This window comes from Coregonus clupeaformis, chromosome 27 (assembly GCF_020615455.1).
Source record: "Coregonus clupeaformis isolate EN_2021a chromosome 27, ASM2061545v1, whole genome shotgun sequence".
Lineage (NCBI taxonomy): Eukaryota > Metazoa > Chordata > Actinopteri > Salmoniformes > Salmonidae > Coregonus > Coregonus clupeaformis.
This window is the reverse complement of record NC_059218.1, coordinates 28,400,635-28,418,048: the sequence shown is the minus strand read 5'-3', so window position 1 is coordinate 28,418,048 and position 17,414 is coordinate 28,400,635. Positions and strand designations below refer to the sequence as shown.

At 46.3% G+C, this 17,414-nt stretch overlaps 1 protein-coding gene across 1 annotated transcript; it reads left to right on the top strand.

The window, feature by feature from the left end:
* Positions 1-1,651: 1,651 nt before the first annotated feature.
* Positions 1,652-15,414, top strand: LOC121541700 (ATP-dependent RNA helicase DQX1). Its single transcript, XM_041850949.1, has 12 exons — positions 1,652-1,993; positions 6,048-6,441; positions 6,745-6,938; positions 7,231-7,672; positions 9,122-9,430; positions 9,618-9,717; positions 9,867-10,025; positions 10,651-10,842; positions 13,220-13,345; positions 13,468-13,658; positions 13,959-14,149; positions 14,513-15,414. Exons 2-12 carry the CDS (start codon positions 6,124-6,126, stop codon positions 14,727-14,729), a joined length of 2,439 nt encoding a protein of 812 aa, XP_041706883.1. The 5' UTR covers positions 1,652-1,993; positions 6,048-6,123; the 3' UTR covers positions 14,730-15,414.
* The last annotated feature ends 2,000 nt before the right edge of the window (positions 15,415-17,414 follow it).

The following is a 17,414-nucleotide window of genomic DNA, read 5'->3' as shown; positions in this document are numbered from 1 at the left end:
ATTTGTGTGTGTGTGTGTGTATGACTTTACTCAGCCTGTATGGGCTATGTAACAACTAATGTAATAAGAGGAAAAGAGAACTTCAGATAAATTGAGAAATGGCTCAAGGGATGATTAAAAGGTTCTCATTGTCCTTATTAATAATAAGAGCACGGTTGACCTTGACCTCACCATGTGTTAATCATGTATTTCTCATTGTTTTAACCTGGACAGATCCTATGAATTTAACTCAAGTCATTATCTGGACACTATTAGGCCTATTTCCACCTCAACTTAATTTGTCTAATTAGGCCTACACCAATTATTACTCAGTCCATATAATTCAAAAACATAAGTTGACGTCAAAGCCCTACATGATAATGCAAAAAAAAATAACATTGCGAAAAACATTTATTTGTGTGGAGAGGCACATTTTGAAAGGACTATAGTGGCCATATTTTAATGCATCTAATAATAATAGCTGATATCTCGTATTTGTGCAAAAAATATTGTAACGACATTAACTCGACAACTAGTGACCTCCTCAATAGGTTTGGTCCTCTTGGCATAAAGGTGTTGGCTCGACAGTAGCTGGACCAGGGTTCGAGTCACGGCCGTGGTTGCACCTAATGGTGTAATTGCAGACCGCAATTCGTGTTTCTTGACGTGGGTGTTCCCTGATATCAGAAAACGCCCATTGATACCTGGCATTGGTCAGTTCCGGTGTTATGAGACTGATGGTTTGTTTACATAGGTTAGGATAACTAACGTGGCAGTTGCACAACTGAATGCATTCAACCAAAATGTGTCTTCCGCATTTAACCCAAACCCTCAATCATAGAGGTGCGGGGGCTGCCTTAATCGACGTCCATGTCATCGGCGCCCGGGAGCAGTTGTTCGGGGTTAACTGCCTTGCTCAAGGGCAGAACGGTAGAATTTTCCACCTTCGGCTTGGGGATTCGAACCAGCAAGCTTTCAGTTACTGGCCCAACGCTCTTAACCGCTAGGTGAATTAACGTGTCATGTTATGTATGAAAATGTATGCACTCACTAACTGTAAGTCGCTCTGGATAAGAGCGTCTGCTAAAATGACTAAAATGTTAGGAGACAGACTGAGGTTAAGGTTACGTTTAGCTACAATGCTACAGTTGTCAACAACTGTTGTTCCCAACGCAAAAGAAACTACCACTGAATTTTTCCACTGCTCGATCAAAGACAGTACAGTATGAAGATAGGCTAAAACTGCTTCTCCAATAGAAATCCCCGATCACACTTGTAGGCGATGTCATGGCGACGTTGGCTAGCTAAGCTCTTGCTTATAAACACGTCATCGGGTCTAACGGTCGTCTCGCGCCAAACTACGCATGTGCAAGCCGTCAAATCAAAGGCATTCCTTCGATATAAAGTTGTTTTTGTCGGAAATGAAAACGTCTCAGTTTGTCACTCTCACGAGGTTGGAGTAATAACAAGCTCAAATACTTAAGACATTTACTCGAATTTAGGTTGTGCCTTTTAGATTATGAGAAAATTCACAACTAAGGAATACCTTTTCACTTCTCTCATTGACTTCTCAAACCCCGGCCTGTTTGGTCTGTTTCTCAAGCGTTCCCGGAAGTCTTGCGATATTGCGCCTCTGGGTTTAGAAACTATGTGGCTCTATGTTCACTACATACCTCAGAAACTAACGTCCGTGGGCGTGGCGAAGCGTTTGGCCGGAGCAAGGAGTTTGCGTAGCCAGGCAAGCGAATCGATAGAGCTCTATTTTATTAATTAATGTCAACAGTTACGGAGAAACTAGAGGCCGAGAAGAACCGAAGAGAGAATCTGTGAATAGTGGCAAAAAATGAAACATTGTATCCGCATATTGTCTCTTCCAAGAAATGTCAAACGAGTTTGTGTGCAACAACAGTGAGCAGTAGAACGCTTCACTGACAGCGCAGCGGGTTATATTGTTTTGCTGGATATCCCGAGCCTTGGTTGGGATTTTAGGAGACTACAGAGAAATGTGTCGGAGGTAAGATGTCAATGATATTTGTCTACGGGGTTCTGTGGTTGTTTTCGTCTCCCAGTTGTCTTCATTATATTTCCCTCCTATCGTGCGTGTGTGACTGTCAGCTGACAAGTAGTTCCTGGCTGGTCGATATAGGCCTACTGGAGTCGAGGTGGGCAGGAAAGGATGCATATAAGGAAAGAAGAGAGCGAAGGCAGGGGGAGTTATTGTGGGATGACTTGTACTGGTGTCGTCATCCGTAGTTTCTCATTACCAAAAGCAGTATAAAGAACAGTCTTATCTATTGTCATGGCCATACAGTTGTGATGCATTTTAACATAATGCCAAATCGGCTACATACCAATATTACAATGATTTTGTTTACATGATAGTAAATAATAGATTTAAAAAAAATAGGACTAGTCATTGTTTGCTAACGTTATAACATGGTTACAACATGTGATGTCATGCATCCAATGCGCTTTCTTATTGTCTACTGTAAGCCCCAAGCTGACGTTAGACCCCTCCCACGTGATTCACACATGATGTTGAACATCACCAATCCCCCCATGAGATGAGCTTTAATGTTTTCCCCATAGCCCATATTAGCCCTGTGTATGCTTTGTTTTTGTATGCAGGCCTATGTCAGTGTGCTCATTAAACATAGGCAAGTGTCAAGCAGGCGAGTTGCAGGTCACCATGGATCAGAAGATACCTTTGGTCATGTAGTGTATGTGGACACCTGCTCGTCCAGCATCTCATTCCAAAATCATGGGCATTAATATGGAGTTGATCCCCCCCCTTCGCTGCTATAATAGCCTCCACTCTTCTGGGAAGGCTTTCCACTAGATGTTGGAACATTGCTGCGGGGACTTGCTTCCATTCAGCCACCAGAGGATTAGTGAGGTTGGGAACTGATGTTGGGCTATTAGGCCTGGCTCGCAGTCGGCATTCCAGTTCATCCCAAAGGTGTTCGATGTGGTTGAGGTCAGGGCTCTGTGCAGGCCAGTCAAGTTCTTCCACACCGATCTCGACAAACCATTTCTGTATGGACCTCGCTTTGTGCACAGGGACATTGTCATGCTGAAACAGGAAAGGGCCTTCCCCAAATTATTGCCACAAAGTTGGAAGCACAGAATCGCCTAGAATGTCATTGTATGCTGTAGCATTAAGATTTCCCTTCACTGGAACTAAGGGGCCTAGCCCGAACCATGAATAACAGCCCCAGACCATTATTCCCCCTCCACCAAACTTTACAGTTGGCACTATGCATTGGGGCAGGTAGCATTCTCCTGGCATCTGCCAAACCCAGATTAGTCCGTTGGACTGCCAGATGGTGAAGCTGGCGCCGATAGACATGGCAGCTCTGCTTCTAGCTCCTAAGCAACTTAGCTGTATTATATCTTTTTTTGTTTGTTATTTCTTACATTATTAGCCCAGAATCTTTTTTTGTGTTATTACATACAGCCGGAAATAACTTTTGGATATCAGAGGGGCGGTAACTCACCAGCATTCTGACCAGAAATACGACTTTCCCGATTTGGATCCTTTGTTCGTAGCCCCCAATGCAATTTAACTTATCCCAGAGGCTTCTCCAAAATGCCGCCGGGGGAGAAGAGGTATTCGGAGTGGACTTCTAGTCCGACTCAGGAGGCTTGCACACCATCCACTGCTTCCGAGTATATTACTCGCTAATGTTCAGTCCCTGGACAATAAAGTAGACAAGCTCAGGGCGAGGACATACTCTGTTTCACGGAATCATGGCTCTCTCCGGATATACTGTCCCCATCCATACAGCCAGCTGGGTTCTTAGTACATTGCGCATACAGGAATAAAGACATCTCCGGGAAGAAGAAAGGAGTAGGTTTATCTTTCATGATTAACTACTCATGGTGTGATTGTGATAATGTACAGGAACTCAAGTCCTTTTGTTCACGCGACCTAGAATACCTCAAAATCAAATGCCGACCGTATTACCTCCAAAGAGAATTCTCTTCAGTTAGTCACAGCCGTGTATATTCCCCCTCAAGCCGATACTACGACGGCCCTCAAGGAACTACACTGGACTTTGTGCAAACTGGAAACCACATATCCTGACGCCGCATTTATTGTAGCTGGGGAGTGTTGTAACCGAGGACAGACGATTTCATCATTCAGCGGTCCCGTTCTGCGAGCTTGTGTGGCCTACCACGTCGCGGCTGAGCCGTTGTTGCTCCTAGACAGTGTTGTAGTACTTGAGACCGGTCTTGGTCTCGAGTCCGGTCTCGAGACCACATATTGAGTGTGTCTGTCTTGTCTCTGTGTCTTTTACTCGGTCTTGTCTCGGTCTCGGACAGTGAGGACTCTTTTACGCCGAGACCAGCGGCGTAAAAAACGTATAATTATCAGCTTGAATTCAGTCAGCTCATAAAACCGCTTCATCAGGCCAAATATATACACTCCTTTCTTGAAACATTAATATTTTATCGCCTATTGAAACCTGGGATTCCTACTTTACTCGTAATATTACTGTCCTTTACTTTCGTTGAAAAATATCCGCAAACTTTGTCCGTATTTACTTGACTCGCTCGCTGGTAGGGAAGAGTGGGGGAAATTGTTGGAAACCTGCGCACTCACTATTGGTAAGGGGAGACAGGGGGGAATTGTAATAGTATTTATATCTGTTATAGACATGTTTGTGCAGTGTCGAGCCTATTGGACCTTCAGTGTGTGACAGGCTCGTGATGCTGAAAGGACAGCAACTGTAATACCAGCGGAAAGTGCACTTTTTGTAAAACACAAAGGGCCAGTGGTGTAGTGGAGGCTATACGCAGGTATACGCCATATACCCACTTTGTTTTTCAGTGGGCATTGCGTATACTCACTTCTTAATCCCTACTGTTGCGTATCAAAGTAGTGTAGTGGAGGTATACAACTTATTAACCTCTACGGGATCGGTGTCCCGTATATATGGGACGGTTGAGCTAACGTGCGCTAATGTGACTCTGTCTCGGACCCCCGTCTCCCTCTAGGTCTTGGTCTTGACTCGGTCTCACCCCCCCTCCAGTGTTGGTCTTGAATCAGTCTCGCTTTAGATGGTCTCGAACACAACACTGCTCCTAGACGTTTCCACTTCACAATAACAGCACTTACAGTTGACTGGGGCAGCTTTAGCAGGGCAGAAATTTGACAAACTGACTTGTTGTAAAGGTTATGATGGTGCCACATTGAAAGTCACTGAGCAATGTTTGTCTATGGAGATTGCATGGGTGTGTGTGTCAACAACGGGTGTGGCTGAAATAGCCGAATCCACTAATTTGAAGGGGTGTCCACATACTTTTGTATATATATAGTGTATCTAGGCCAACTCATTTGCCACTTCTGTTTGTTGACCTATCAATTGAGGTGTACCCATTACAAAATCTACCCAAGCTGACTAATTTTATGCATTGACTCGGTTTGTAATGTTTGCATATCAGTGTCACTGATCGTTTTAACAAAGAGAAGTGGGTGTTAACCATGAGTGATTACATGTGTCTGTGTCAGTAAGTGCAAGTCTGTGTCTGTCTGTCTGTCTGTCTGTCTGTCTGTCTGTCTGTCTGTCTGTCTGTCTGTCTGTCTGTGTTGTGTGTGTGTGTGAGAATGCTCTTGTGTGTATTGCTTCATGCCTACTGGGCAAATGCAGACATTCCAGGAGTGAATGGAATAGCACAGGCCCACAGCTGCTGTACAGAGCTACAGCTTCTCTGTGGTGTCTCACTGAAGCTGTCTGACTTCCTGAAGGCACTGACTACACTAGCAACTATGCACTCTGTATAGCACAACTGTTACAGAATACGTAGCTAGTCAAGGTTGACATTGCCCTTACCCCTGTGAAAGGTTTGAGGCTTCTTACACTACATCAAACTTTCTCTCTCAGAATCATACATCATATTTTTGAAATAACATATGATATAGATTACATTTCCTTTGATGACTCAAGTTTAAAACCAGGTCCCTAGCCTCAAGCAGCAAAAGGGGTCAACTAAGTTGGGTGAACTCAAAAATCTGCTCGATAACTTTCAACACAACAGCATCTCTTCTCTGATCCTCTTCCCAGGTAATCTACAGTCACTCTGTTACCATCCCCTTTCCCCTTTCCCCATCCCCCTAACCTCTTCCCAACCCACCCTGTGATGATGTCGTCACCCTCCGCGGTCACCCCCTTGACAACGTCTCCCCCCACCCTCCGCCCCTCCTCCGCCCTGGACTCTCTCTCCATGTCCTCTCTACTCTCCGGGGACCTAGAGGATGAGAGGGGGGAGGAGGGGGGCCTGGGGGACCTGGAGGTGAACCCATACGATGGCTTGCCCTTCTCGTCACGCTACTACTCTCTGCTGGAGGAGAGGAAAACGCTTCCCATGTGGAGCCTCAAGTACCGCCTGCTGGAGCACCTGGAAACACACAGCATGGTGGTGGTCAGTGCCCCCAGTGGCACGGGCAAGAGCACACAGGTAAGAGGCATGCAAAGTACGTACAAACATGCACGCCGGTATAGGCACACACATTAGCACTGGTGATGAAGTGCCCAGAGAGAGCAAAGAAGGTGGGGAAACATGCCAAACATACAGGTAGATATAGAGTACACACACATGGCTAGGGACCCTCCAAACGTACACAATATTCAGACACTGAAGACAGACAGAAAGACAGACCACTGTACAAACTCAAGCAACTATCACTATCACGCTATACACACTCACTTTGTGTGCATATCAGTCTCCCTCTTTCTCTCTCCCTCACCCTCTCTCTCCCAGGTGCCCCAGTGGTGTGTGGAGTATGCCCTGTCCCATGAGTTCTCTCAGGGCTTGGTGTGCTGTTCCCAGCCCTACGCTGTGGCTGCAGGGAGTCTGGCCCTCAGGGTGGCTGATGAGATGGACCTGAGTCTGGGCCTGGAGGTGGGCTACTGGGTCCCCCACGACAATGGCTGTACCCCCGATACACTACTTAGGTGAGGAGAGATGTAGACACACAGGTGTGCATGAACATTGGCGCATGTGTATGTACACACACATAGCACAAAGGTACAAGCTTGGGTACACACACATCACCCAATCTGACGGCACGTTTCTTACTCATCTTCTAGCACGTTTATCCACCCTCCTTTCTGCTCCCCCCGACCTGGAATATAATATTGTAGTCCTTGTTTCCTTCTCTCTCTTTCTCTCCCCCTGAGGTTTATAACAGTGCATTTCTCTCCCTGATCCCTCTCTCACCCTCTCTCTCCTCTCTCCCTCTCTCAGGTTCGTCAGTGACTCTCTGCTCCTGGGGGAGATGATGTCGGACCCCCTGCTGCGTCAGTATGGGGTGCTGGTGGTGGATGAGGTGCAGGAGCGCACTGTGCCCTCCGACGTCCTCCTGGGCTTGCTGCTGGATGTGTGCTGCCAGCGCCCCGACGACCTCCGCGTGGTCCTCCTCACCGACCCCTCCCTCGCCCCCAGCCTCGCCACCTTCCTGGGTGAGGGAGTTCCGCTTCTAACGCTGGATGAGCCTGTCGCGGATGAGGACCGGCCCGCCAGAGATACACCCGAGACAGAGACAAGGAGGAGACCACCGGTTGTCGTGGAAACGGTGTACAGGGATCCTGGAGGGAGGGAGTCGGCGGCAGCGGCGTGTTACATGGTGTTGGATCTCCACCGCAGGGGAGAGGAGGGGGATGTCATGGTCTTTCTCCCCAGTGCCCAGGTAGATGCACACACACACACACAGTATACTAAATATATACAGCTAATCTCATCAACTACTGGGGCTGTTTTTAGCCGCATCAGATCATTAGACAGTAGATGCCCAGTAGTCCTACTGCTGGAACGGAGAAATGGTTCAGAAGGCTCAGTGGGTTACGTTGGGTCGGGTTAGTTAGGATAAATCGGGTGCGTGCAACAGCAGAGTTGTGGAATGATTTCCCCGCACGGGCCACGAGTTAAATGTAAGTGTCTGCTAAATGACCTTCCTTTGTATCCCACCTCTTCTTGTCAGTTTCTGCTAGACTTCCTTCTACATGTAAATCCCTATTGAACTGTGTTATTTCTTAATGCTTTGTTGTGCTGTGTTTTGTAAATGCCATCTTCCTTGTCTGTTGTTGCCTCTCACCCTGGGGACAGAGAAACAGGGACACTGTAACCTTAGACTGCTGAATGGCATCAGGGTGTGTCAGGTGTCCTGTTTAACGCATCCAGAACACACACACGCTCGCGCGCAGAGAGAGAGAGCACAGAGCCCCATCATTTTCACATCCACATCTCTTACACACACACTCCCACTATGTCAACATCACCACACCCTAGCTCCTCGCCTAATTCCTGGATATGGTTTCAAATCCTGAGGCAGACCTGGACTTTAGTACCGTACAGTAGTTGATGCCAAGGCTGCAAAACACAGAGCTAGCTAGCCAGGAGAATGGATCTGGTTAAGGCTCAGTAGAAGAGCCACTGTAAACAGAGTAAACAAGGACATAGAGAAGCACTGTCTGGTGATGCCTAGTCTCAATTCAGATCAACCTAAACTATGCGTTTAGGGAGAGGGAAACAAAGAGGGAGGGAGCGAGTGGGGGAGATACATGAGAAAGGAGAAGGAGAACGGGCACAGGGACAGAGGCTATGTCCCAATACGCTCAAATAGATTATTTTGTACTTTTTAAAACAATGAAAACCCATTGGTCTAGCTAGTTTAAGTAGAAGAAGCCATTACAAAATATGGAGACTTTAGCAGGGCAAGGAGGCAGTGGGTGGGGTAAGGGCAAAGATGAGAAGGAGTTGCTTCCACTCTTCCCCTTTAAATGCCCTCTGTGCCCTATGTGCAATCCCTTTAACTGGTTAGCATAGCCACTTCCTCTCAGCTGCCAGAAGGAGGGAGAAACTGATAGCCTTAGAGGGGCAGAGTGGAGAGAGGAAAGAGTGGATGCATTTGGAACAATGTGTACCGTACACACTACATTTCACTGCATGTAGGTAGCATAAATAGCATGTTCTCATTTAATTGAAATTACTCTCTCTACTTGTCCACTTGTTCACTTTTTTATGGCTGGACGACTTTTAGAATGCCAGGACATAACATTTCTCAAGAGATCGACAAAGTGCCCAGGATAGAACAATAGGTATCCCCAAACCTTTCTTCTCTCTCCTCCCTCTCTCTCAGGAGATAGACGAGTGTGGCTCTCTGCTGGAGAAGGAGTCTGTGGCCCTGAGCCCTCAGCTGGGGACCCTCAGAGTTCTGCACCTCCACGCAGGCCTCGGAGGGGCAACCCAGCGTGTCTATGAAGCCGAGCCAGAGGGGCTTTCTGGGGACACGGAGGGATCCAAGGGGTCTGAAGGACTGGAAGGGCCAGGGATAGGGGTGGGGACGGGAGCGAGGCGCAGGGTCATCCTCACAGACACCCTAGGGGAGGCCTCCTTCTCTCTATCTGGAGTCCGTTATGTCATAGACACAGGCATGCAACTCAAGACAGTGAGTACTCATTTATTAGAGATGGGAGGGAGGAGGAGTATGTGTTGCACTATCCTACACAGTGGGCACATCTCAATTGTCAAATGTGGCAATAGCCACAATGCTGCATAACCTCAATAGACTATTGAGGTGCACCCAGTCCCAGAGCCATGCATAACCTCCCACTCTTCCTGTCTCCGTCTCATAGGTTTACAACCCTCAAATTAGAGCGGACTCCCAGGTCCTGCGTCCAATCAGCCGGCAGCAGGCAGACATGCGGACGCAGAGGGTAAACAGTGACTTACCAGGTAGGTTAAGGTCAATCAAATCTGTTGTAAGAAATCATCATGGACTGTTGTGATTATTAGACTTAGTGCACTGTGGTGTAACATAGCTATTACAGGCCAACTCTCCTCTCTCTGTGTATTCTTCTGAACCCTCTCTCCTGTCCCTCCAGGTCTGTGTTTCCGTCTGTACCCCCAGGCTCTGTATGAGGAGGGCATGGCGGAGACCCGCAGCCCGGGGGTGGTGGAGGAGAACCTCAGCCACCTGGTGCTACTGCTCAAGAGGCTGGACATCGCTGACATGGGCCAGTGCAAGTTCCTGGACAGGCCTGGTAAGGAGGGCCATCTAGCTAGTTCGGCCATGTTGTTTCCTTTGAAATAATAAAGTACACCTTGCACCAGACCTGGGTTCAAATACATGTGTATTTGAGTATTTGGTATTTAAAATACTTTGGACTATTTTCAATTACACTGCACAAAAACAAGTACTTTTATTTCAGTATTTGAATGGTTATTTGTAAAAGCCAAATAGTCTACCAAATTGTATTTGAAATTGTTTTCAAATGCTTATTTCAAATACTATTTTCTAATACCTGGGTTAAATGCATTTGAGTCAGTGTATTTTAGTATTTTCAAATACTTTCCAAGTGTATTTCCAAATACATTAAAATATTCAACTGCTTATCTTTTCAAATAAAATATATCTGAATACTTACTTTGAATGTATTTAAAAGTAATTGAGATATTTTAAAAAGCTATTTGAACTCAGGTCTGCCTTGCATTCATGGGATTCATGTTGCATTCATGTTTTTACTAGGTGCCTTCTATTTTGTGATATCAGACAAAATATAAGATCTTTCCATATCCCTCACCTTCTTCAATCCATCCCTCTCCGTTTTATTCACTCTCTCTTTTTATTCTCTCCTCCTCCTCTCTCCCTCCCTCGCCCTCCCACAGCTCCTGAGGCTCTGATGCAGGCTCTAGAGGACCTGGACTATCTGGCAGCGCTGGATGATGATGGGAACCTATCTGAGGTGGGCATCATTATGTCAGAGCTGCCCCTGGAGCCCCCGCTGGCCAAGGCCCTCATCGCTGCCTGCGAGTTCGACTGTGTCAACGAGCTGCTCACCATCGCTGCCATGCTCACAGGTACACACAGCACACACATACACTGGCCAAGGGGCTTATTAATCAAATCAAATCAAATCAAATTTTATTGGTCACATGCGCCGAATACAACAGGTGCAGACAGTACAGTGACATTCTTACTTACAGCCCTTAACCAACAGTGCATTTATTTTTAACAAAAAAAGTAAAAATAAAACAACAACAAAAAAAGTGTTGAGAAAAAAAAGAGCAGAAGTAAAATAAAATAACAGTAGGGAGGCTATATATACAGGGGGGTTACCGTTGCAGAGTCAATGTGCTGGGGCACCGGCTAGTTGAGGTAATATGTACATGTGGGTAGAGTTAAAGTGACTATGCATAAATAATTAACAGAGTAGCAGCAGCGTAAAAAGGATGGGGTGGGGGGGCAGTGCAAATAGTCCGGGTAGCCATGATTAGCTGTTCAGGAGTCTTATGGCTTGGGGGTAGAAGCTGTTGAGAAGTCTTTTGGACCTAGACTTGGCACTCCGGTACCGCTTGCCGTGCGGTAGCAGAGAGAACAGTCTATGACTAGGGTGGCTGGAGTCTTTGACAATTTTGAGGGCCTTCCTCTGACACCGCCTGGTATAGAGGTCCTGGATGGCAGGAAGCTTGGCCCCAGTGATGTACTGGGCCGTACGCACTACCCTCTGTAGTGCCTTGCGGTCGGAGGCCAAGCAGTTGCCATACCAGGCGGTGATGCAACCAGTCAGGATGCTCTCGATGGTGCAGCTGTAGAATTTTTTGAGGATCTGAGGACCCATGCCAAATCTTTTCAGTCTCCTGAGGGGGAATAGGCTTTGTCGTGCCCTCTTCACGACTGTCTTGGTGTGTTTGGACCATGATAGTTCGTTGGTGATGTGGACACCAAGGAACTTGAAGCTCTCAACCTGTTCCACTACAGCCCCGTCGATGAGAATGGGGGCGTGCTCAGTCCTCTTTTTTTTCCTGTAGTCCACAATCATCTCCTTTGTCTTGGTCACATTGAGGGAGAGGTTGTTGTCCTGGCACCACACGGCCAGGTCTCTGATCAGGCCTACCACTGTTGTGTCGTCGGCAAACTTAATGATGGTGTTGGAGTCGTGCCTGGCCATGCAGTCATGGGTGAACAGAGAGTACAGGAGGGGACTGAGCACGCACCCCTGAGGGGCCCCCGTGTTGAGGATCAGTGTGGCAGATGTGTTGTTACCTACCCTTACCACCTGGGGGTGGCCCGTCAGGAAGTCCAGGATCCAGTTGCAGAGGGAGGTGTTTAGTCCCAGGATCCTTAGCTTAGTGATGAGCTTAGAGGGCACTATGGTGTTGAATGCTGAGCTGTAGTCAATGAATAGCATTCGCACGTAGGTGTTCCTCTTGTCCAGGTGGGAAAGGGCAGTGTGGAGTGCAATAGAGATTGCATCATCTGTGGATCTGTTGGGGCGGTATGCAAATTGGAGTGGGTCTAGGGTTTCTGGGATAATGCTGTTGATGTGAGCCATGACCAGCCTTTCAAAGCACTTCATGGCTACAGACGTCAGTGCTACGGGTCGGTAGTCATTTAGGCAGGTTATCTTAGAGTCCTTGGGCACGGGGACTATGGTGGTCTGCTTGAAACATGTTGGTATTACAGACTCAGTCAGGGACATGTTGAAAATGTCAGTGAAGACACTTGCCAGTTGGTCAGCACATGCTCGGAGTACACGTCCTGGTAATCCGTCTGGCCCTGCGGCCTTGTGAATGTTGACCTGCTTAAAAGTCTTACTCACATCGGCTACGGAGAGCGTGATCACATAGTCATCCGGAACAGCTGGTGCTCTCATGCATGCTTCAGTGTTGCTTGCCTCGAAGCGAGCATAGAAGTGGTTTAGCTCGTCTGGTAGGCTTGTGTCACTGGGCAGCTCACGGCTGCGCTTCCCTTTGTAGTCTGTAATAGTTTTCAAGCCCTGCCACATCCGACGAGTGTCAGAGCCAGTGTAGTACGATTCAATCTTAGTCCTGTATTGACTCTTTGCCTGTTTGATGGTTCGTCAGAGGGCATAGCGGGATTTCTTATAAGCGTCCGGGTTAGAGTCCCGTTCCTTGAAAGCGGCAGCTCTACCTTTTAGCTCAGTGCGGATGTTTCCTGTAATCCATGGCTTCTGGTTGGGGTATGTACGTACGGTCACTGTGGGGACGACATCATCGATGCACTTATTGATGAAGCCAGTGACTGATGTGGTGTACTCCTCAATGCTGTCTGAAGAATCCCGGAACATGTTCCAGTATTACTGGCTGTAAAATGAGCCTTTAATAACCCTTTTTTACATGCATTACAGAATAGTGCTTTGTTTTGTTTCTATAACTTAGACTTAAGTTTTTGAACAGTCATTCATTGAAATTATCCACCTGCGTGTGTTCCCAGCTCCCCCCTGCTTTGTGACCCCCACACCCCAGAGAGAGGAGGCAGCAGCCACTCACAGACGCCCTGTGTTGCACAACGAGGGAGACCACCTCACCCTCATCAACATCTACAATGCCTATATACAGCGTGAGACTATATACCACACCCACACTCATAGATATACACATATAGGCATGAAACAGACATGCATTTCACACAACCTCTACTCCTTGAATATTGAATGTGTGTTTCTCTGATTCATATTTTAGACAATGAGGATGATGCCTGGTGTACTACCAACTTCCTGAACCCCGCCGCATTACGATTGGCTGTGGTGATCAGGGCGGAGCTGCTGGAGGTGATGCAGCGAATAGAGTTGCCCGTCTCGCCTCCATCCTTTGGTTGCCAAGATAACTGCACTAATATCAAGCGTGCGCTCATCTCAGGGTTCTTCCTCAAGGTAAAAGGACTCATCAGTCCACTTCTCCATTTAAGATGTAATTTAGTTTGTTTGTGTCTAACATTTGCCTGGGAAATATATAGACCCTAACCCTTCTCTCTATCCTCCCCCTATTTCTTCCTCCTCTTTTTGTCTTTCCCTTACTGTCTTTCTAAATGTTCACATTCTCCTCTCTCTCTGTCTTTTGCCCCTTCCTCTTCCCCCTCTCTTTCTCTCGGTCTCTCCTGTTCTTTCTGTATTTGTTTCTCTCTATCTCATTGGATTTCCTCTTCTCCCTTCCCCCCCTCCTCTCTTTCTCAGGTGGCTCATGATGTGGATGGCTCAGGTAACTACCTCCTGTTGACTCACCGTCACGTGGCTCACCTCCACCCCTTCTCCTCCTACCTGTGTCGCCGGCCGCGTCTCAACCCCCCCTCCTGGGTGCTCTACCACGAATTCACCATCTCCCACGACAACTGCATCCGCACTGCCTCCGAGGTGCACCCCCACATGTGAGTAACCCCAAAATGTTTCGTGAACTTTTGTTGTTGAGCAAATCCATGTAGATAGTAAGTGTGTAATGTACACAGTAACCCTGAACTTCTTTGGGCCATCCACAGTGGTGTCTTTACTTCCTTTTGGAATACTAGTCCTTTGATAAACAGTAAACTGTACTATCTGTCAGAAGATAGTGGTGCGTACCAGGTTGTCTTTAGTGATCAGATCGCATAACAAGAAGCATTAAACTTCTCTGGAACCAGGTCAATATGATATAGCAATCTCAATGTCATTACATTGAGGTAAACTAGGCATTTAAGTGCATTACTTTGATAACCTACTTTGGTAACCTTGGCCTCTTACTGTTTCCTGTGTAGGTTGGTGGAGCTGGCCCCTCTGTACTACCTGGGCAACCTGCCGTCCAGCGAGGGACGGGACCTGCTGATGGAGCTGAGACAGAGTCTGCTGCCCCCAGAGGAGGTGCAGGAGAGGGGCCCAGAGGGAGTCTATGACACACGCCACATTGAGGAACACCTAGACAGGACCGGAGATCCACGTAATCAGGACAGTACTGAGCTGTGTGTCATACAGTGACGGGAACGGAGTGGGCAACCGAAAGCAGAACCAAGGGAGGAGAACCTGAGAGAGAGGACTTGGATGCACTATGCAGGATACTGTCAAGTTCTACCAGGAACACACTGTAGAGCTATACTGTACTATTGCATGGACAGCTAATGAGGGAGAGTACGTACAGTACACTATCCAGCCATACAACGTTGTATGGAAGCAGTTGTTTCCATCTGAGTGAATAAGGGCTCAGCTACAGGTGTTAGTGAAATCTTTCTCAAATGAGATTAAATGCATTTTTGGCACATGAAAATGTGTGAGTTAAGGGCAATTTCAGACTGAACCTAGAGTTCCTATAAAACAAACTGTATACTGGTATGCAAATAAATATATATTGGGAATTATATATGGCCAGAAATGTTGACTTCTACGAGGTTCCCTGATACTTCACTGAAGAGATCATCAGTCAGCTGTCAACTAGTGGACATGCATCCTTTCAATGATGACTGGTGAGGTATCGCATTGATGCTGTCACTTCCAGGGAATTTGTGTTTTTTGTCTGTTGTGGCACCAGCACCCATCTCTTCAGTGGAAGCTATTGGTTGACCTATGATCCCTCTGTAGAAGTTGACTTGATGTGTGGTCCTCTGTAGCTCAATTGGTAGAGCATGGCGCTTGTAACGCCAGGGTAGTGGGTTTGATCCCCGGGACCACCCATACGTAAAAATGTATGCACACATGACTAAGTCGCTTTGGATAAAAGTGTCTGCTAAATGGCATGTTATGTTATGTGGACTGGACATGTGATTCGCAGGGCTCAGTTGGGTTTACAGAGGGCAATCTACCATTGTACGGAGCTTTAGAATCCAGTTTTTGCTACTGCTGTTCGTTGTATTCTATTGGGTTTAGTGTTTGTATATGGACCCCTCGTCCCCCACTCCAATGTGTTGAAATAATCAAATATTTTGTGTGTAAATCAAGGGTGTCAGGTCAGCCTCCCTCTATCTAATAAATATTTTAAATATATATTGAACATCAAAATAAAAGGTTTATTTGTTGAATTTCAGCTTGAAATGGTTAACTACTTCTTGTTCTACATTCAGCCCTTCAATTGATTGAGTGACAATTTGTGGTCAGTGAAACATCTCATCCAGGTTTCTCTCTCAAGTAGCTTGGGGAATTTGGGAAATACGTTTCTTAGTAAATAATAAATCAAGCATAATAAAAGTAGACATTTTGGTTAGTACAATGAGCAATATTTACCGCTGTTCAATGGCCTACCATACGATGGCATAGGCATATACCGCTTACAACGGCTTATAAATGCCTCATGGGAAAATAGCTTGCCAGTTTGTAGTCCTAAAAACCGGAAATTAGTTACCTCTGGTTCATTCAGCCATTCCTATGGGGAAAATTAATGTTGAAAGAATAGTGTTTGGGGATAAATTCCGAAAATAAGGTCTAAGGTTAACACAGGCTTAGGATATCTTATACGTTTTGTTCTATTAGATACTATCAGTCAGTTAAGATGACCTTTATGAATTATGAAGCCTTTATGTGCTTTTTTTTATTACATAAATGCTCATAAATTCACAAAAAGTGACACTAGCTGATGAAGGTTCTCATAGAACAAAATATATAAGATCTCCTAAGCCTGTGTTTACCACAGACCTTATTTTCGGCGTTTATCCAAAAACCCTACAAAAACTCAATTTTCACATAAGCTTTGTCCAACGAACCATGGCGGAGTTGGTGCCTACAGAAAAACGCCATTACTTTTGCTATCTATAGCCTACGTAGGTGTAAACGGTGTGAAATTGCTAGCTAGTTAGCGGTGCGCGGTAGTAACATTTCAATCGGTGAAGTCACTCGCTCTAAGACCTTGGAGTAGTTGTTGCCCTTGCTCTGCAAGGACTGCAGCTTTTGTGGAGCGATAGGTAAAGATACTTTGAGGGTGTGTGTAGAGGGTCCCTGGTTCAAACCCAGGTTGGGCCGAGGAGAGGGACGAAGTAACACTGTTAGACAGGTATTCAACTCTTACCAGTGGAGAATGGTGGGAGGAGTTATAGGAGGGCGGGCTCATTGTAATGGCTGGAATGGAATCAACGGAACGCTATCAAACATACGGAAACCACGTTTACGCCGTTCCATTTATTACAATGAGCCCGTCCTCTTATAGCTCCTCCCAGCAGCCTCCACTGACTCTTACCCTATGAGGTCCAGAGCCTTATTATTATTATTTTTTATTTAACCTTTATTTAACCAGGTAGGCCATTTGAGAACAAGTTCTCATTTACAACTGCGACCTGGCCAAGATAAAGCAAAGCAGTGTGATAAAAACAACAACAACACAGAGTTACACATGGGATAAACAAAACATACAGTCAATAACACAATAGAAAATCTATATACAGTGTGTGCAAATGTAGTAAGTTATGGAGGTAAGGCAATAAATAAATAAGCCATAGTGAAAAATAATTACAATGTATTATTAACACTGGAGTGATAGATGTGCAGAAGATGATGTGCAAATAGAGATACTGGGGTGCAAATGAGCAAAATAAATAATAATATGGGGATGAGGTAGTTGGGTGGGCTGTGTACAGGTGCAGTGATCGGTAAGCTGCTCTGACAACTGATGCTTAAAGTTAGTGAGGGAGATAAGAGTCTCCAGATCAGACATTTTTGCAGTTCGTTCCACTCATTAGCAGC